Source organism: Oreochromis aureus, linkage group 14 (assembly GCF_013358895.1).
Source record: "Oreochromis aureus strain Israel breed Guangdong linkage group 14, ZZ_aureus, whole genome shotgun sequence".
NCBI classification, from domain to species: Eukaryota; Metazoa; Chordata; class Actinopteri; order Cichliformes; family Cichlidae; genus Oreochromis; species Oreochromis aureus.
Genome location: NC_052955.1, coordinates 18,672,952 through 18,693,807, shown reverse-complemented (window position 1 = coordinate 18,693,807; position 20,856 = coordinate 18,672,952). Strand labels below are relative to the sequence as shown.

The 20,856-nt window shown below is 40.1% G+C and overlaps 2 protein-coding genes and 1 long non-coding RNA gene across 3 annotated transcripts in view; 2 read left to right on the top strand and 1 right to left on the bottom strand.

Annotated features, from left to right (window-relative positions):
• Nucleotides 1-8,836, bottom strand: part of arhgap35a (Rho GTPase activating protein 35a) — a 63,045-nt gene extending 54,209 nt beyond the window's left edge. Inside the window, exon 1 of the mRNA XM_031732830.2 lies at nt 8,188-8,836. The gene's annotated coding sequence lies outside the window, so the exon portion shown is untranslated. The remainder of the gene's footprint in view (nt 1-8,187) is intronic.
• Nucleotides 8,652-11,137, top strand: LOC120443494. The gene is made up of 3 exons (XR_005615460.1): nt 8,652-8,759; nt 8,843-8,893; nt 9,847-11,137. It is a non-coding gene; the product is annotated as an uncharacterized LOC120443494 (long non-coding RNA).
• A 1,982-nt stretch (nt 11,138-13,119) lies between these two features.
• Nucleotides 13,120-20,265, top strand: ap2s1 (adaptor related protein complex 2 subunit sigma 1). The gene is made up of 5 exons (XM_031732828.2): nt 13,120-13,277; nt 13,824-13,973; nt 14,381-14,494; nt 18,066-18,125; nt 18,717-20,265. The coding sequence occupies exons 1-5, from the start codon at nt 13,275-13,277 to the stop codon at nt 18,816-18,818; spliced, it is 429 nt and encodes a 142-aa protein (XP_031588688.1). The 5' UTR covers nt 13,120-13,274; the 3' UTR covers nt 18,819-20,265.
• Nucleotides 20,266-20,856: the final 591 nt, after the last annotated feature.

Genomic DNA, 20,856 nt, shown 5'->3' with positions numbered 1-20,856 from the left:
CTAAAATGGCACAGTAGCTATATTAATGACTGTTAAGCGAGGCTGCTTTCAGAAGCACAAAGAGGAGTAAACAGAAAAACAAACAAAATCAAATCAGTATTTAGTCTGACTACTCTTTACTTTTAAACAGCGCAGTTTCTCCTTGCTATACTTGTACGTAGCGTTTGAAGGTTGCAGGGTCAATTTTTCCAAGTGTCTTGGGAAACTTCAAGCATTTCTTCTGTGGTTAATCCTGTCTCAGTAGCTTCAGCCACATCATGTAATCCTAGAGTAACTCCATTGTGTTGAGCTCCAGATACTGTGAGGCCTACAACATAAGTGTCAATACTGAAAATCTGTGACTCTGTATGGTTGGATGGTTTCACCCTTCAGATTAAATTTGGCACAGATAAGTCAACTTCCTTTGCTGGGACTGCCTGACGGATGCATCTAAAATGTCTAGAAGTTTTAAAGAGTACTGCGCGTCACGGATATCCTCTAGATTAAAGCATTTCACGTGATTCATCACAGGGGGGTTTTATTAAGCACACGCGTATGTGTGTTTGCCTAACAACAGTAACAGTCGGAGTAGCACGGTCAAAACCAGGTCAGCACAAAGTGTTGCAGACTGGTGGAAATCATGGTCTGTCTTTCATGCAGATGAACCAACCAGCGTCACAACAAAGACAGCCAACAACAGAAAGACAGGGAGTGGGCAGAAAGAAAGCACAGCCTGTGATAAGGACAGCATAACAGAGTATCGGTCAGCCTAGGTTCCTTTAAACAAGTGGTATGGCTGTGGGTTGGACCTAGAGAGAGCCTATTCACAGCTTTGTCTATATGCTGCATCTGTGGGAGCAGCGTGAAAAACAAAACAGTCCACCGGAGCCACTGTCTGTGCTTCTCTTGTTGCTTTTTTTGATCTTTGGTATAATTTCTAACGTCTCCCTTTCGCAGTTCCCTTCTTTCCTGCTTAAACCCACTTTTCAAACACTCAGCATGTGACCTACGCACTGTATCATCCACATCGGACTACGTGCTCTTAGTTTTATTGGCGGCCTGTGCACATGGATATCAGTGTAGGCTGAAAATCCCCAAATCCTTCCACTCTGTGAAGTCAAATACCTACACAGACGGACACAAGCACGCTACAGTGGATCCCGCTTTAGGTGTGTCTCCTCTATTATTAAAATAAATTTTCACTGATGCCGCCATCAGCCGCCACTTTCTGTTTAATGGCAGTTTTCCAAACCGTGAGACAATAGCATGGGCATCATTAGCTAAGTGGTGGCTGGATGACAGGCGGTGCCGCTGCGATCGATAACGGCAGGCACAGCCATCCGCAGGCTGAGCGGTGCTTACTCATCAGCCTTGGGCACGCATGAGCCCAGGCTTGGGCCAAAAACTGGGACAAAGCCAGATAAGGGATGTGGAGGTGTCAGGGTCTCACTGCCTGTGATAACAAATGGCTATGAACAGCCACCTTATCTTCTCACCTTAAAGAGGATATGATGTCCGTTGTCACATAGCTGCCGAATGGCCAGAACCACAGTTAACTGACAGTTATGTTATGAGCGTGAGGAAAGGTCAGCTGCTGTTGCTCTCATTGGGTGTACATAAAGTAGTGTACATGTTTCTTTTCCCCACACAGTTTCAGTGCCCTTAGTACTCAAAACAACCAGTTCTGAAACATTTTGAGTCGAGCTGGATCAAACACGAATACTAACCACTAACAGCCAGGTAATGATTTGCACATGTTAAAATGCCTTTGGCAAGATACAACTTCAGAATACCTAATCACAACATTGTAAAACATGTCCCCTCTCCAGATACAAGGTTTTTTTGTGCAGCCATGTATGTGCAGGAGAGAGACAGCGTCAGCACGTATTCACTGTGGAGATGCCAAAGGCCGCCACAGTGCTGCCCAGATCCCCCTGAAGTGGCATCTGAAGCAAACGTCTAGTGACAAGGTGGTGCCCTTCCTGTGTCCTTAACCGCGGCTCAGACGACCACTGCGCTGCTCTCCAAGGGCAAGAAAAACCAGTGATGGAGGGCGCCATGGGAACAGAAATAAACAAAAACATTCTGTAACAAATAAAAAAATTAAAAAAAACAGGAGAGAAAAGAGGAAGCAAAGGGGCAGCATAAGCAATCTACACAACTCATAAATGAAAAACTTCCAGTGAACCTCTTTTTGAGACATCTGGTTGTCTGGGTCTGCAAGCCCTCCTCTCAACTCCTGTCCCTCTCTTTTTTCTCCAATGCTTATCGGTCTGTGATTAAAGCTGCCAACCTTAATTAGAATATTTCAGAAACAGAACACTTCTCAGCCTCCCACTCTCCACCTCTCCTCTGTCTGAGCATCGCAGGTGTATGCCGACACCTCCAATAAAGTTGTCAGGACTCCAGGCAGAAGCAGCATGTAAGAGACGTCACGATAAACAGACATCAAGTCGGGATAATGCAAACTAAACCTCATGTTGTAGCAGCGTCAACATCATTATCTAAGAGAATTAACAAACCTAAAGCAGGTGTTTTTGGGGGGGTTTTTTGCTCACACACAAATCTAAACCCAATTACAGCACCACCATCTCATTTCCTACCTCTGCACACAGTCTCCTGTTTGTACACTGCCAAACACTAAAATAATTTCTGCACCACATTCAACTAGCCACCCAATCTAATTATTGCTAATAATGAGTTAAAATGAAATGAAAAGCAAACAGCTGAGGTGAGAAGCTGAGGTGCGGATTCTAGTTATTGCTTTGTGTTTTGAGTTGCAATATTATGGCTGACAGAAAGAGCTTCCAGCCAGTCTTCACAGATAACAGCCCAACCTCAAAGTTTCTTTGAAATACACAAGTTGCTGTTACACAAACCTCTTTTTTCCCCCCCTTCTTTCCCAGTGAATTTAATCCAACTGGTGATGCTCCGAGGGCTCCACCGCTAAACAATAAGATTGCAGAGAGAAACATGCCGTTAAAATGAAATGTTCGAAAAATCCAGCCCTCTAATGCTCTCTACTTTCACAAAAGATGGACATACAACAAGTTGTATCAGAATACACAAAACTATTGCTTCACTTAAAAACACATATACCACCCACAGCACATGCCATGACTTAGGACAGCAAGTACAAGCAGAAAGTTTTAAAACTCATAAGCAAACAGAGCTAGAAAAAAAACAGATAACGCCTCTTGATGATATACTTAATAGTGAAAGTACAGTTTAGATCTTGTGATTATAGTTTAAGTAGCTTCCTTTAGCTGCTCCTTTATTTGCAAGGAGTCACCACAGCGGATGGATTGACATGTTTGCTTTGGCTGGATGCCCTTCCTGAAGCAGCCCTCCCAGGGATTTGTGTCTCCTCCCAGCACTGAACCGGGGACCTTTCACATGTTAGGAGAACGTGTTAACCACCGCACTATACACCCACTTATACTTACACATATTTTTCATTTATCTCTTTCATCAAATGAGGTTACCACAACCTCAAAAAAAGAAAAAAAAGAAAGTTTAACTAATTTACTTCTCAAGAACGTTTCAGACACTCCCTCTTGGGACTGTCCAGTGCAGACTAAACCTGACAAGCAGGTGCTGGCTGGTCGTTGCTTTTCATGATCATATTTGGTACAATCTGCGGTTGCTCTCGTCCAGCCTGCTTTAACACGACCACTAACATGATGACGTCAGACTCACATTGAAACAATAAGAATAACTGGAGTGAGCCAAGTCTGCAAAACAGCTCCAGTTAATCAAAATGACTTTGTTTAACTCAAAAAAGACAGACAATCTTTCACTAAAACTATTTTACGCTGAATATATGGATTAAATATTTAAGTTAGTAGATTTTTTTTTTAATAATACATGTACACATGCTACTGTCTTTGTGCTTGGAGCACTGACGTTTTAAGTACTACTGAGTGAGGCTCAATTCTAATTTGGCTTTTTGGTAGTACTAGTTCAAAGGGAGGGTCTGTGTTAAAACTTGTCTATATCTTTCCAGAACAGTCATGACAGCTGATTGGTCAGGATTTGATCTTTTTTTTTCTGCTACCATGCTGGATTTTTCTAACAGACAGCCAATCTTTCTTCTCATTTTGCCACCATTCTTCCTTAAAAGAAGAACAAAACTGGCTCCATTGTTGCCACTTTCTAACTCCTACCCTCACCTTTGACCCTCAGCTCTCCTCTTCTCCACCCTGTCCACTCCTTTTGGCCTTCCATCCCCATCCCCCTTGCATAAACACATGACCAGGCATCGTGAGTGGACTTCCTTCAGGAAATTCAGGACCACCATCGGGGGGAGAAGCTCCAGAAAAAAAAACAGTCAAACAATGACAAACACAGACTTCTCCTGCTCACTCCAGCCCAATTTTGGCAATAACGCATTAGGACTTGCGAATGAGATGAGGGCTAGGTCAGCACGACAGGTTAAGACAAAAATGAAAACCAAGTGTTGCTTTAGTGTGGGAAATGAGTGTGAGCGTGTGAGCGTGTATGCATCCACAGATTGCAAACATGCTCAGAGTTATCCTTTAATACTTATGTAGGTGGATTTCAGAGCAGTCTTTTTGTTGCCTTTTTTTTGAGTGAGAGAGGTTTCAAATGTCTACAGGCTTTCAACAGTCCGTATAAACACTGACTCATCCAAAAACCATCAGAGGCCATTATACCCTTAACATGATAATGTAATGGAGCGTGTATTTATGCATGACAAATCTCTCATTTTAAGCTTGTGCCCTGCATAGTCCATAAACCTCAGAGAACTTTAAGGATAAGAACCATGTTGGCAGTGTGTGTAGGTGGTGCAAACTTTGTGCGTGCAATCATAGAAGCAGAAGTCCAACCTATTGAACTCCGGGCAGTGGCCTCGTTTTATTGGCAGAGCCTCAATCATAACATCTTATCTACGGCCGTGCTGAGTCATGGAATTCAGCTGTGTCCAATAGCCAAGCAGCAGGGTTACTTATGGCTGCCATTGATTGGTTGATCCCTGAGCACAAAGCTGAAAGGGCACATACCAGGAACACAGCCTGAAGCAGAAACTGGCAGCAGTTTGTTCACACTTTACTTTACTCAAACATCCTTGTAGCGGCCCCCCCACCCAAAAACTGAAAACCCACTTTGTGGCGTCACTCTCTCACTTTTCCTCGTTCCTAAAGATCTCCCTTCATGTTCAGCTCTCGTCCTTCTGTTGTGTAATCACATTTGCAAAAGACAAAACAGGGCTGTTCGTGTCCAGAGGTCACCATTCCTCTGTGGTCCTTTATCTCGACGGTCACAGTAATTTCAAACATTGTCAGCACTGTATTTTTTTTAAACATTAATGCTATTTTAAAGTACCTCAATAGAACCGTACAGCCACCATTCAAACCACTGTTCATATCCAAAGCCCTTATTTTTATCTAGAAATGTACAACAATGATGGATTTGTGTTGAACTTAATATTCTCAGATCACAAATTTGTTAAAAAGGGCCAGTGAATAGGAATATTAGTAATACTTTCTAATCTTTTTGTTCCCTCAAAACAGGGTCATTTCCCTCGTACATAAATTGGTCAATCAGGGTACAGAGCTAAACTGGCTCTGGAACAGAACAGGGCCACAGTACAGAGGCCTTTATATCAGCCTGTGCCCATCTGCAAATCTGTAATGAGCAAGAGAGCCGAAACAGTGGGGAGAGAAGAGAACCTCAGTTCAACTGAGGCAGGCACACTTTCTAATGGAAATTCAGATACAATCATCCCAGAATGCACTTCTCTCTGCCTAATAATCAGCCACTAGAACAAGGCAGCCATTGAGAGGAGAGTGACTGTAATCTGGTCCACCAAACTCCAAAGCTGCCCGCTATAATTAGCTCCTTTCTCCATCAAACACAGACTTACAGTGACTCGCAAGCAAACCTCTCTTGTAATACAAGAGGAAAGAGATTTAGCGAACGACGCATTTTCTGATGAGTAGGAAAAAATTTTCCATGCTTGGCAGGTGGAGTAACTTCACTCTGACAGGTATGCAAGCAGTAAAACTGGAGCAGGTGCAAGTCCACCATTTAATTCAGCCAGCACAGTAGAAATCTAAGCGTCTGGGTCGACACTGCAAAGCGGCCCGTGCTGTGTTACAAGCCCGAGACACTTTCGCCCTATTGAAATAAACTAATCACTGCTTGGCTTAGTGAATTAAGTAATGTTTCACACTACAGGGCTCAGGTAATTTCTAATTACCTTTCCTCGTTTTTTTCCCCACTGGTCCACTGTTGAGAAAACAAGTGAGCTGACATCTTAGATTTGCTGTAAGGAGTAAGTGCTCCTATGCTGCTTCTATTACAAAGCATGAAAAACCCAGGATTTATCTGTTCACATAATATGGGACAGAACAGTGTCCTCATCAAAGGATGCATTCTCATCTCTGGCCTACATGCTGACAAACAAAGCCTGTTCTCCTCTAATCTCGGAAACATGTTCAAGCCCAGGACTCACAACATGATCCCAGAGACAGACTGACAGGGGTGAGTGGGTATGCTGGTAGCTAGCCTGCTGCCTGGGCAAATGGCACGGCTATTAGGGGAAGAAGAGGCTTCCTGGAGAGGTGTGACTGCACTGCAAAGGGCCCAATCAAGCACAGAACAGAAGTGCTGACAGCTGCTAATGCATTTACCTGAGCGCAAAGAGACCATCTTACCAAGAAAAGTTTGCATACGAGTCTGTGTGCTTTTGCTCCTCAGTATGGTCTTCCTGACAAGGTTGATTAAGATCAAAGGGAGGTAAAACTCATCAAAAAGCACATATCCAAGCACAGCTAGTAAATGTGTGCTTCAACCTACTTGCTTGAAAAGGATGCACAACACCAAAGGCACATACCCATTATCAAGGTTCCTGTTTTAAAATGTCTCCTTTAACTGGCAATGACACAGCAGCACAGACCAAACCAATGGATACTCTGTGTTAAGGCAACGTCATAAAGCTACACAGAGATCTCATGCTTTAAAATCAGCCATTGTCAGTCAGTCTTAAATGCCTCATGTAGAAGGATCACTCTTTGAATTAAAAGCACCAAAGTCCAGTGGAAGGGCTCACAGGAAAAAAAAAAAAAAAAAAAAGAAAGAAAGAAAGAAACAGAAAGAAAGAAAAGGGAGTGGCTTCCAGGGCAATGACCACTTTGCTGCAGGATTAGGCTGTGACACACTGGTGACTAGTCCTGGCATAAAAAAAGATTAATAGTGTTAATTGTCTCCATTAGGTCACCCTAACCAGCCCAGAACCAAAGGACAAATGGGTGGACATTCCACATTCAGCGAGCCAACATAAATATTCTCACCTGAGATTGGTGAGAAATAACTTGACATGTTTTATATGCTTTCTAGGAAGAACACAGCCTTTTGTGTGACAGGCTGGGTAAAGGAAATGAGGAAGTTAGTACAGGTACCCTCAGGCATTAGCCAACTATATGAAATAGACAGCCCTGTGCAGCTTTGGCATTTACAAAGTTAATGATACATTCGATAAACGCTAAAATATCTTTGCTTGAAGAAAACGTAGTATATTAAGACCTTACATACGACTTAAATGTAAGAAGTTACAATAAACAAAGCTTTTTTAAAACAAAGTCATTTTTTTAAAGCAGAGCATAGTAAGAAATAAACTGAACAATCAAACATGCTGTGACACAACTGTTTAACAATCTTCAGCCTACCCCAAACATCCTATCTGCTCTACCCCGATTTCAAGTCCTGTTTGCCCCTTACATTCAGACATAGCCTGGAGTTTCTCCAGGTCTGACAGACCAATGCATTCCAGGTGTTGTTGTCCAAACAATTGTAAGGTTTGGACAGGATCCATTTTTAAGACCCCCACCCCCCTCAGTCCCTTTCTCCTATGTAAACGTCCCATTTAAACAAGCACACGCTAACCCCTAACCTGCATAAGAACGCCTTTTATTTTAATACACACACGTATCATCACGCAGTCATTATGATTACTATTAACGGGCTTCAAATCAAGCCAGCCCCCGTGGAGGGGAGGGGGACTGGGGTTAACTCCCAGTTTCTTGTTACTCGCAGCACTTCACTGCAACCCAAGCTGCAATGTTAGGAGAAGTAAAATCAGGTGAACGCCTTAAAATGCCTTTTGCCAATACTAGTTAGGTCTAAAAACCGCTTATTCACATTGACTCACACACAATCGTGGCCGAAAAGCTACAGTCTACATACCATATCATTCCCGTTTCTGTCCTGTTCTTGTCCGCTCCTTTCTTCCTCTCCGTGCTCCTCTGCGACCCGCAGCCGGGGAAATACTTTAAAAACCAGACAAAAACACTCCCTACAAGCTCTCACATCGATTATTTTCCGCCTTTTCAGTAAACAGGCTGTCTGTCCATTGCTTCCCACATAGGGTGTTCACTTACATCAGTCTGAAGTTTTCAGACACGAGATACATAGATGGTTTGTCTTTTCTCCCAGTCTGGAAAAAATACAAGTAAATTCTAGTAGGGAAAAGGGCAGGAAAAAAAAATCCTGCTCAACTTCAGTTTTTTTCACCACGGCTGGAAACGTCTTGCGAGGAGGAGAAAAGGGGGGCCGGCGTTGGAAAGCGCTGTTTCGGTGTGTTTTCCCTTCTTGGTTCACCACCACGTTGTTTTGACCAATTATTATTTCCTTTGTTGTGTCAAAAATTTACAAAAAAAAAGAGTCCGCAGGAAACGCGACCGCAAGGATCAGCCTTGATTTACAAAAAAGCGCCGCTGTTGGAAGAGTACAACAGTTCGTACGAAAGCCGTGTGTGTGTGTGTGTTTTTTCCCTTTCTGATGTTAAGCCCCTTGCAGGATAAATGTGTGACGTTGTGTTTAAGTCTATTTTTTTCCCCAGCTTCCCAGTAATGGCGGCATGCTCTTCACAGAGAGACACTCTCGCCCAGCGGTAAATATACACAATTACAACAAACGCAGACTGTTTATGATACGCTGCTCACCGCCACACTATTAAGGCGTAGCTAATGGTGACTAGTAAGCCGAGAACAACAGTGAATTTATTTCAAATGAGCCATCATAATACTCTTCCATACGTATGTATATTTAAACTAAAAATAAATAGTTGACATATAACATGCTGAATACATTAGAAATTAAAAAGAAATATTTGAAAATATTCGAAACAACAAAAAACACACACATGCAAAGGGTGAGTATGCTTTAGCTAGCAACCAGCTACTTCTAGTTACTTTAACTATTTCTATTACTTTCCAGTTTCGTTTCTTTATAGCTCTTTCTTTTATTTTAAATTGAAGAACAGCAAACTAGCTCCGTTGTACAACATGGACTTATTTGTGAGTTGTATCAAAGTGGGGCTAATGTCTTTAATGCCTCATCTTGGGTTACTGTTAAACATGAAACTGTTATTTATTATTTTTAAGCATAAAAAAGAAATGTGTTTATGTTATCATGACTGTGATTAATTTATTTTATTTTGGCCCATTTGCGTTCATGGCCCCACGGCTCCCATACCACTTCCTTGCAAAACTGACCACCATTTCCCCGGACAGATTCAAGCATTAGTTATACAACACTATGCAAAGGTCTTGAATAACCCATTCGTTTCTTTATATTTTCCCAGGAAAATGGAAATAGGTGCAGCGATTTATTGAAACATCTGTAAGGATATGTGGAAATACAGTATATAAGGCAAAAACAAAGTTTGCACTATTCTAATGAGCTACGTCAGTAAAGTTCCCATATGTGTTTTTTAATTTAGGTATCCTTTGACTGCACTGGAAGTGTGTTTGAGGTCATAGTCGTGCTTTAAAATGAAGCTGATGCTAATGGGATGGTATTTTGATGATGGATCAAAATTTGACTCTATATTTCTGTATTCAGGATTTCATCAGTTCCCATCAGATCCCTCACACCACTGCCGCTGAACTGCAGACCCAAACCATGACAAACACTCTACCATGTTTTGCTGATGACTCTAGACACTCCCTGTTTTACCCCTGCCCTGATCTCCTCTACACATACTGATGATGATTTCAACTGAGAAAAACTTCAAATGTGGATTCGTCACTCCTGTTGCCACTGATCTTTTCTTCTTGTTCCCTTTCCTTAGGAATGGCTTCTTGACAGCCACCTTATCAAGAGAGGAACTAATTACAAAATGATTTGATTGTGACAGACTGCTAGTAACAAAAGTGTCTAAAGAAACAAATTTAATTAGTCTCTTTGTTAATTTTTCTGATATCTGCTATGTGTAGAAAACCAGGTGTGGTTCATCTTTTGAGTTAGGTTCCTTTTTTATGGTTGAATGATTCATAGGTCAATACTAAGTGGTTCACTTAGCATTGATGATTGGCTGAGGACTTTTGCACAGAACTGTTGCTTAATAGATTTAAATAGTTAATGGCTGAATCATTTGTGATAGATTTGTTGTGCATTCACCCAAGGACTCCCACCTAAACTGTTATTGAACAGCAGAGAGAGGAAATGTTTAATGCCTTTCCTGAGAAAAATTAATCATCTTAAAGGTTAGTCCTAATTATAAGTGTTGTTCGCTGAGTTATGTGCTCGTCAAGAGTTATTGCGAAGTGTTTTCTACTTTGATTAAAGCCATTTAAAAAATTACGCTTTTAAGGCAGAGAGTTGAGATACATTGGAGAAATATCTGCAGTGTCGTACAAGACAACAGCCTGTACTAATAGCTCAAACAGATGTTTAGTGTCTAGCAGTGAGACCCTCTCTTGAAATTCTTTCTCTCTCTCTCTCTCATTCACTCGCTTCCTCTCTCTCCCTGTTAGTCCTTCCTTGAACTCTCAAGAACATGCAATTCCGATCTGGTAATCTAAACTCTGTGTGATATGAAAACAAATAGTTTGTGTGGCCGTAGAACTCAATTTATTGTTTTGAACTGGAATTTGGCACTTTAGGGGATATTTAAGACTAAACCATTGTAAACAATAGAGCCATCGTGTTTAAAGGTTTATTACTGTATTCAACCTCCTGAAGTGTTGGATAGCAGAATCAAAACATAGCAGAAAATCATTTGTAATAAAAAAAATAGGAAAGAAATTATGTTGTTCTTACATAAGTTATTAAATTGAAGTACATAATGTGCACTATGTGTGTTCTGACAAGCTTGAATTGTGACCCACCATTAAATACACAGTCAAACAGGGTTCAAGGTGCACTGTCCTCTGTTTGAGTAAGTCCACACGCTTCTGTCCCATTGCATTACTCACTAGGTTCTCAGCAATATTTGCATGACCCCAATCACACAAACCAAGATTAGCTGGGGTCAAAGTGTGTGTTGAATAATGTGCCTCTGTTTTACATCCCTTTCGCCTACCTCCACTTGTTTTTAAAACAGGCCAAGGTCTTGCGACTATCACAAAACATTGCTATGCAGTGCTGTTTATGCGTATAATTCTTATATAACCACCACGGCAAATTTAATTTTTATTTTACTCTAAAATACGCGGCAGTATCAAAACACAGCTGCAAGCATTATAAGGAAGAAAAACACTGCACTTTTTGTTTAATCACTGGTTTGTTTCCTCTTTCATTTTATTATTATTTTTTCCATCCCACTTTCAGTCCTCGTTGTATCTGCAGCTAAAATATGTCTCCGTCCCAAGGGCAGCGCATTCCTCCACTCACAGTTGTGCAATCCCTGACAATCACAGTCCCCCATCCCCCCCACCTCTGACTCCCTAAACACCCAGAACAGAGGCAAGCTGTCCAAGCTGTCTGGGCAATGTTCTGCGGTGAACTGGCTGCCCAAGCACACCAGTAAACAAACTCTGACTCTGCAGAAAACAACCTCCAAAAATAATGTAACCTCAAGGGGCTGCAAATAAGTTATATAGGCTATTGCTGCTTTTCAGCCTGTAATGAGTTTCGGTATAAATCTTTTGTATTCTACAAATCTTCCTTTTTGTTCATACGTCTTCATGCTAATTATACGCAATAATCTAATATAATTAAGTGGATATAAATAAAACTATCAGTTTGATTAACTGTGTATGTGACAAATACACTATCATGTTTGGGGACTTTTTTACATTTAGTAAGTCTGTATGTGAGCAATTTTCACCATGTGTATAAACAAATAGAGCAGACAAAAGTCTCTTTGGACTATGATGATGTGATCTGTAGTGAGATCAGGCAGCACGTGGAAGAGAGCCTGGAGAAGTGGAGGTATCCTCTGTAGAGAAGAGGAATGAAAGTCAATAGAAGCCAGACAGAATAGACGTGTGAATGAGACGGAGACCGATTTAACAGTGAAGGTGACAGACATTGCACAATAGAGAAGAAGAAGAGAGTGCAGGCAGGGTGGAGTGGGTGAAGACGAGTGTCAGGGGTGATTTCTCACAGATGGATAGCGGCAAGAGTGAAAGGGAAGATATAGATGTATGGTTTAGAGATGGTGGCCCTTACAAAAAGATAGGAGTTAGAGTTGAACATCCTCAGATTTTCACTGGGAGTGGGACCAGAAGGAACAGGATAGGAAATCAGTATATCAGAGGGACAGCTCAGGTGAAGTGCTTTGGAAACAAAGAGAGCCAAGGCTGTGATGTTTTGGACATGTGAGGCGGAGGGATAGTTGATATATTCAAGAAAGGATGTTAAATATGAAGCTGCCAGGTAGGCAGACAACAGGAAGATCATCGAGAAGGTTAATGGATGTAGTAAAGGAGGACATACAGAGGACTGGTGTGACAGAGGAGTATGCTAGGCAAGGGAGATAGGAGATGAAGGTAAATGATTCACTATGGCGACCCTTAAAGGGAGCAGCCAAAAGAAGAAGTGTTAACCAGTCTAAGAACTGACAGGAAATTGCCCAAGAGAAGAGTGACATATTTTTTTAATCAAGTTTATAGTATTAGGATACTATAAAAATAGATAACAAGTGGAATGCAATACTTATGAAATTATTCCACAGGAAGTGTTTTCGGTAGTTCTTTCAGAAAAGAATAAAACCTGAAACAAACACGAAAAACGACAAAAATATTTAGAGAGATGGGCTCTTTGCTTCTCATGTGATCCACTGCACGACTCAATACGAGACGCCACACAGTGATGTTGGTTGTTGTAGTTCTATATTAAAACCCATTGCTTCTAAATGTGACAGCAAAAACTACAATCCCATCATGCAACGTGACGCAGCCATAGTTTTGCCACTTCCTATTAGCTTGGAGAAGATAGCGGACGAGCGGTCATAAAATATCGATGTATTAATGTGAAAATTATTGCACACTTGCTTGGGAACCTGCTGCTTTGGAGTCTCTAAGGTCCATATTTGGGAGGCGAAAATGGTAAATATGTCTCAAACGAACTATGTTGTATTTTCTTCTCATGTCAGGAACATTTGTCGTTTGGTTGCTAGCATCTGAGAGTTCCCCAGATCGGCTATTCCATTCAGTGAGTAGAAAACGATAAGCTAACTGGGACGCCAACAATTTAAAATCAAGATGTTTTACCAAACAGATCAACTACCAGTTTACTGAAATAGATCGTTTTTACCTTGCCGAGTTCTCCGAAAAATGATGCTGTCAAAATGAATGGGTGTGGTTTAGCTAACACTATGTTTAACTGTCGATAAGCTGTAGATAAGCTAAGGGTAGCTACAGTTACTTGTAATTTCTCTTACATATTAAAATAGTTGGATGCCTAAATGGTAAGTATCTCCAAAGTTATAATGTGTACGACAGCTACTAATAGGCAAAGTAAGACTATATTGTGTGTTGCTAGTGAGTCATTTTTGGGAGTTTCATAATTCTGTCAGTATCAATCTGCTTACTTGTTCAGGACAAGTAAAGAATGCCTCATTTATTTATTTTTTTTTGTCTTGTTTCTTACAGATCCGCTTTATCCTCATCCAGAACCGAGCGGGAAAGACACGACTGGCCAAATGGTACATGCAGTTTGATGATGATGAGAAACAGAAGTTGATTGAAGAAGTGCATGCTGTCGTTACTGTCAGAGATGCCAAGCACACCAACTTTGTGGAGGTATGGGATTTGGCAGTGCCACATGTGCCCACATTTTCTTTTTTAAAATGATTCTTTGACATGCTAGAACAGCAACAACCTCTTTTCTCTAATCCTGTATAATGACACAGCTGGCTCAGCTCCTTCGGTGTATAGATATTGCAGGCATTATCTCTTAGCATGTTTTTTTTTTTTTAATGTTATATGCATAACTGAATGAAATTCTAGTGGAATACAACATCAAAAGAAAAGAGAACCCGTTTTGTGGATCAGGTTTTTAATGCTATTAAAAAAAAAAATCAGTATGAATGTATGCATACTGGGTGTGTTTTACCTTACCGTGGGAGCTTCAGCCTTGGTAAATCTGCTGCTGTTGTCACAATATGCGAGATTAAGCTCTTAAGAGGATTTTTCTGTTGTTCTCACAGTTCAGGAACTTCAAGATCATTTACAGACGTTATGCTGGTCTGTACTTCTGTATTTGTGTGGACGTGACTGATAATAACTTGGCATACCTCGAGGGAATCCACAACTTTGTAGAGGTAAATGAAACACACAGTATATAGACCTAGTAAGTGAGCTATGATAATTTAGTTGTCATGGTCTGATGGTTTTCAAGAATATCTCTCAATGATTTTGTTCAGAGGCTATCATTCTTCACTGGCGTGGAGCTCCTTTAGAACTTCTCTGGGTTGTAAGGATTGCAGTAAAATTATATGTAGTAAAAATCTTGAAGTTGAAGTATATACAGTTGAAGTGAAAAAGTAAAAAAATAAAATAAAAGCTGGATTACAAAGAAGCAGAGGAAAAGAAAAGAAAGAAAATAAATTACTTAAGCATTATTCTGTACAGCTAAACACAATCCACATATTAGTTACCAACCTATATTGAAATATATGTGCATTTATAGCTAAATGCACATGTATTTCAATATTATTTTTTCATCTTTACATAACAGAGAGAACAGGAAGAAAAACAAAATCCCCTCTTGCCTCTTTCATCAGTCTCCACTGGTATTCACAGTTTTCACCCTGGCTCAAAGCATCCCATATTCAGCTATTCAATTCTGCCATTTATTCTTAAAAATATCTTTATTTTGATAGATTTCCCCTGCCCACATAATGATGCTGTTATTCAATTATTTACCTTCCACTTAATAGAGGACAATTGTAAAAACTGAATCGGTAGCAGAGATCCATTATGCTGTGATCTGACTTCCTGCTGATAAAATCTGTATAAGACTATAGAACTACAACATTATACTATAGAATGCCCTATTTTTGAAGCATATTCCCAGTAGGCACCTATCTATAAAATAATTTAACCTGTGCAATTCAAACTGAAAGATCAAATGTAGTTATGCAGATATAAACCCTTTCTTCCATGGCATACATATGTCCAATTTTAAAAGATGATATGTTTTCTTTTTTATCTGTTCCTTTCTGAAGAGCACATCATTTAGTTTACATTATTATAATATTGTTTTCCAATTGTGAATGCCATTTTGGATTTCAAATAACTCAGGTATAAACGATGCTTTAAATTCAGAATAAAGTGCTACCTGAATTTCTGCATTTTTAAAAGTCTAACTTATTCATAGTTTTTAGTGAAGTCAGATTATTTTCTATAAACCTGACTTAGCTGAAGATCATACCACAGCTTGTATCTATAGTTTAATCTTTTAGCATGACGCTGTATTTCAGTACAAATTCCAGAACCCATTAAAGCTATGTTTACGTCACATTCATTTTACAGTCTTGGGTGTATCATTTTTGACTAGTGTTAGTGTTATGCCATGCTGGAAAAAAATGTTATCGTTAAAATATTGATAGATTTGATAACGCCTTGCCACATAGATACACTGCAGTGCCAAAAGGCAGCATTACACTATTTTATGACTTGGCTCAAAAGTCACAGCATGAAGACTGATACCACAGTTTCTAAAAACACTGGTTTTATTTTAAAGTACTTAAAATTTCAGCGAAAAATGAAAGGCCAGAGAGCATAAAGACAAGAAGTGCCATCCTCCTAAGCCAACCTCAGGCATGGCTTTATCCAATCTCGTCAGGTGTAGACAATTGGCCACTGTCACTGCAAGACAAGTAGAGGTTGCAGATGGGTGTACCACCTCCCCTACTCAAAAAGGTTCCTCCAAGATCCCCAAATAAAGAAATACCCCTCTGGAGTCTTCTGGTTCTTGATATCCTAGATCTGAAATACAAATAGGGAAAGCAGGACAACACGTGTGCCTTGCAACGGTGGCAAATTTATTCCAATCAAGCAAAATCAACCATGGAAAGAAGATTAAGCCAGCAGAAATCTCCCCGAACACTCAAAGCGCTGTATAGATGCCTCATTCACCCATTCACACAAGCACTTTCTTCTGTGCGTAAGTGCTTTCTATCTACCAATCACACACATTCATACTCAGGTGGCTGCATGGGAGAGCAACTTGGGGTGGATTTGGCATGCATACTGAAGGGGCCAGGGATCGAACCAGTCACCAACCTTCCGATCAGTAGATGACTTGCTCTACCTCCTGAGCTGCAGCCACTCCCATTTAAAGACAGCTACTGTCTGACCACTACACAGCAAAACTTGGTCCTTCTAAAATAATTTAAATGGATTTAATCATTATGAAGATAACACAAATCGCTACACTGCATACACGATAGTAACATGCGATCAACCCAAATTGGAGTATAACACCCGCAAACCAAAATGATTACTCAAAAAAATCTTTGCCACTGAAACCAATAGTAGTAACCAATAATCCCAACCAGAAGCGATTTGTTGTCCACACAACATAAATGGTCACATACCAAGTGGTTCTATACCACAGAAGGTTACTATAGCCACAAAATTCAGTATCACTCCCCACATTGATCACATCAACCATTGTGCATTTACACCACAGTTACCATCATTACTTGGCCAGCGACAATTACAAGTGATCCAAATGAAACTGACCAACTTCTCCACAACATTAAAGGTCGAACCACAAAACACTCACCTTATCATTAGGTTAAAAACGGTATGTTCACACATAGACATAACTAAATACCACATGCCAACTCAAGAAAAGACCTAACTGCTACAAACACAAGGCCATAGCTAGTGAATGCCCTCAAACTGCTCTCACAATTCCCTCCAAAATTCAATGTCGCTTTAACCACCTAGTCTTCAGTGGTGCATCAGGTTCGAGACAAGTTATGCTGCCTTCATGGACTTTAATCAGCAGTTGATATGGGATAGTTGGTGTTATTTCTAAAATGGTTGAACTCTTTGTTATCAAGTTATTGCATTTAGTTTAATCAGTGATTTATAGAGCATAGGTAGATCATGGTGATTGTCTGGACACATTAGTCAGCTTGAGTGTGCTTTCTTCTAAAGCTAAGTTTAACATCTCTTTATTTTTCTAATCATTTAGTCTTTAAATCATGTGGTAGCAACTGAAATTGTGAGCTTAAAGTACAATCTAGTGTTTGCCACAAGCTAAGACAAACAGCAGACCATATTCTGTCCAGAGCACCCAGGAGTGAAGGTCATTTGATGTAATGTTTGACTGTGAAGGAATGCACATTACGGTATTTCCAAAATGAGCAGTCTTACTTTCTAGCTGGCAAGCTTGTTATTACATAAAGCCCCATCTAAAAACCAGTGAAGGATTTTTTTTAATTATTATTATTTCAGTCAGTGAAAATATTCTCATAAAAGATACCATGCCACACTTACCATTAGCTCACAGCAGGATTTGCTCACAGGCTGGTTTTAACATTCATTGTAGCAAATACTTAACAAGGGGTCAGTAATTCTGGCTTTGTAAATGAAACCATATCACTGCTCGAAATGATCTCCTGTGGAAACGAGATGAGGCCAGACTCACATTAATTTTAAATGGCCACATTTTAGATGTAGTAGATATAAGTGTATTACATGGTTTTCAAGTGGATTCTGCTGCTGCTACAGCATCACATAATTTCTGCACTAGTGCATCACATTAAGATATGTGTGTGTGTGTGTGTGTGTGTCTTACTAACAGTAGTCTGTTTGGACTCTTATCTGATTGAATTGAAGGTCTGTATTTTCAATTGCTCCTTTGCTTCTTTGAAGGTGCTGAATGAGTATTTCCACAATGTGTGTGAGCTGGACCTTGTGTTCAACTTCTACAAGGTAAGCATATTGAGAAATGAATTCTTCCCTTTTGTTTTTAAGAGTCTTAATATCCAATCAAAAAGACCTTGAACAGAAGAGGACAAAAGAGAGCTCTGAAAGTGCTTCTTTTAGTATAGTGCCATGGTAACTGATATAATAATCACAGCTAGGTTTTTTCTTTTTTATCTTAATTATTGTAGTGGGGGTGGATATTTTTTTTTCTTTCCATAAATGCTTAAACTCCCTTCCCCCACCTGCCGCTAGTGTTAATTGCTAATTACCTACATGTGAACATCCGCCCACATGCTTTACTCTAACACCGCTCATGTATGACATGGCCAGAAACCAACAAATAAGGTAATTCAGCTGTTGACAACTACAACCTCTTTCACAAACTACAACACACCTGAGAAAAGCAGGTGATGGAAAGAAGAGTGACTCATCTTGTCAGGTTAATTTCTTTGTCACTCTGGCTATTTTTACACTATGATGACAAATAGCAGGCTAGATGACTACTTTGTGATATTTGTACTCTGTTTTGAATCGTCTTAATATCCTCAGTTTCATCACAGTGTTGGGCTCTCACTGTCCTCTGAACTGTGTTTCAAGGTGTACACGGTGGTGGATGAGATGTTCCTGGCGGGGGAGATCAGGGAGACCAGTCAGACAAAGGTCCTCAAGCAGCTCCTCATGCTCCAGTCACTCGAGTAAAAAAGAAGAAGAAAAAAAAAAAGTCGATAACCATCTATCTTACCTGGATACTAATCTGCTGCCCTGGCACCCAAAACATCTTGCTCCTTTTTTTGTATCAGTCTGAAATGGACATTTGTCATGTTCCTGTCTCTGCAGAGCCAACATTTACCGGGACTTCAAGGGAAAAAGGGGGAGGGGGTGTTTAGTAAAGAAGATTAATATTGTTTACATATGGATATGAGTCCAATTAATCTTTTGTCACAAGTCTATATGTTGCAATATTCTGCACCCATCTTACTGGTCAGGATGTCTTGAAGGCTATACAGCACATTTCAACATGTTAACATTTCATATACTGCCTTAGTTACACTCAGCTATATTCTGTTTTTCTCCTTCCACAAGCCAGTGGCCACAGAAATGAATTATTCCTGTAGTAACGACAAAGTAATTGCATTTATCTCTGTGCAGTGTGGAAACAAGTGTCACGCTGCTCTCTTCTGCCCTCCTTATGTCCACCTCTCATTAACCTAAACATTTAATGGCACTACTGTGACTAACAAGCACCATAGAGACTGCCTATAATGACCCGTGTGCATTGAGAACTTATGATTGCCTCGCAGCCTTTTCTATAAGTAATGTTATGCAGGATCTTGGAAGTTTTAGGATATTCATCATGGCTGCTGCGCAATTTATATCTGGATTGGAGTATAGGCAAACTACAAATAGAAACCTCTTCAGACCAGTTGACCCAGCACAGCTAGTTCAATTGAATGGAGTGTGCTTAGAACAAGTGCCGTTCTGACAGTTTGTTATGGCAACCTGTGCTGTCCAGACGTCCTCATGGTTGATGGTGGTCAATAGTATAGGTCATGTTACATCCAATGGTTGCACACTGGTATGTTGTGATGATTTCTGTTGCTTTTGAAATGATCTTTATCATTTAATGCAGCTCGTTACATCAAATGGTGCTGGTTGGTTACTCTTAAGAACACTTAACTATCCCTAGATACAGAAGGTATATTTTACATAAATCAGTAATGTGAAAATTGCTTTGTACGGTGTGTACATACAGTGTAGCCTGTGTTGAATATTGTGAACACGAGTAGTTCCTGCTCACAGTATTTCCATACATTCCTTTGGCATTGCATAAAATGAGTTGAATTTTAAATTCCACTTAAAATCCTCTTAGTCAGAAAAAAAGCTTTTACTCACATCCCTTTGCTCAGCCTAAATCTTTGACATGGTCATAATCTAATTTTAACCATATCTATTCACAGGTCTCAAAGTTGATTTCATGTATTCAAGTTTTGAATTTTTTTTTTTAAATTAGTGAAATATGTACTGCTTCCCTTCTTGTCCACCTGTGAGTTTGTTGATGAAAGTGATGAGTGTAGTACTGTCTCCCGTTCACTTATGCCAGTATCTCCCTCTTTGTGTAAATAATAAACAGATGAAGTAATGCAAAGGTTTCAGTATCTGACCTAATATTCTGGGAAGAGGGGATTTTATTAGGTGTAGATCTTGACTTTTTCCTGATGTCTTAAAACGTGTAGTCATGCTACACTGTTAAAACTGTTGGGCTGATTTCATATAAAACAACACTGAAAGCTACTGACGAAACATGTAAAAACAAGTCTTTAAAATTCAGATTTAAACCTCTAATGCGTCAGCGCCATCTAGCGGTAAACCAATCCTTTCCCTCGGTGAATTTGCAATGTGGTTATGAGGTCATCTTGATAGCCTGTCTAAAAATCAATAAATCATTCAATATATCCACTTGAGCTACATTAAACCGCTCTGGCCATTACTCCATCGACCCAACAGCATAAATCCAGACAATTGTGACAGAGGGCATTTACTCTTCATCATATGAGTCCTCTGATATCCTAACCCCAACCTGACTGCCTTTGAGAGAAATGACTTGACGGAAGAATGGCAGGCAAAGGTAAATGAATCATGTACCTAGTAGGACCCATTGTTAAATTTCAAGGTCTGTTAAGTCAGCTAGCTATAAATCTGATTTGTAAATGCTGCTTGCGTTGCTGTGCACGAGGGG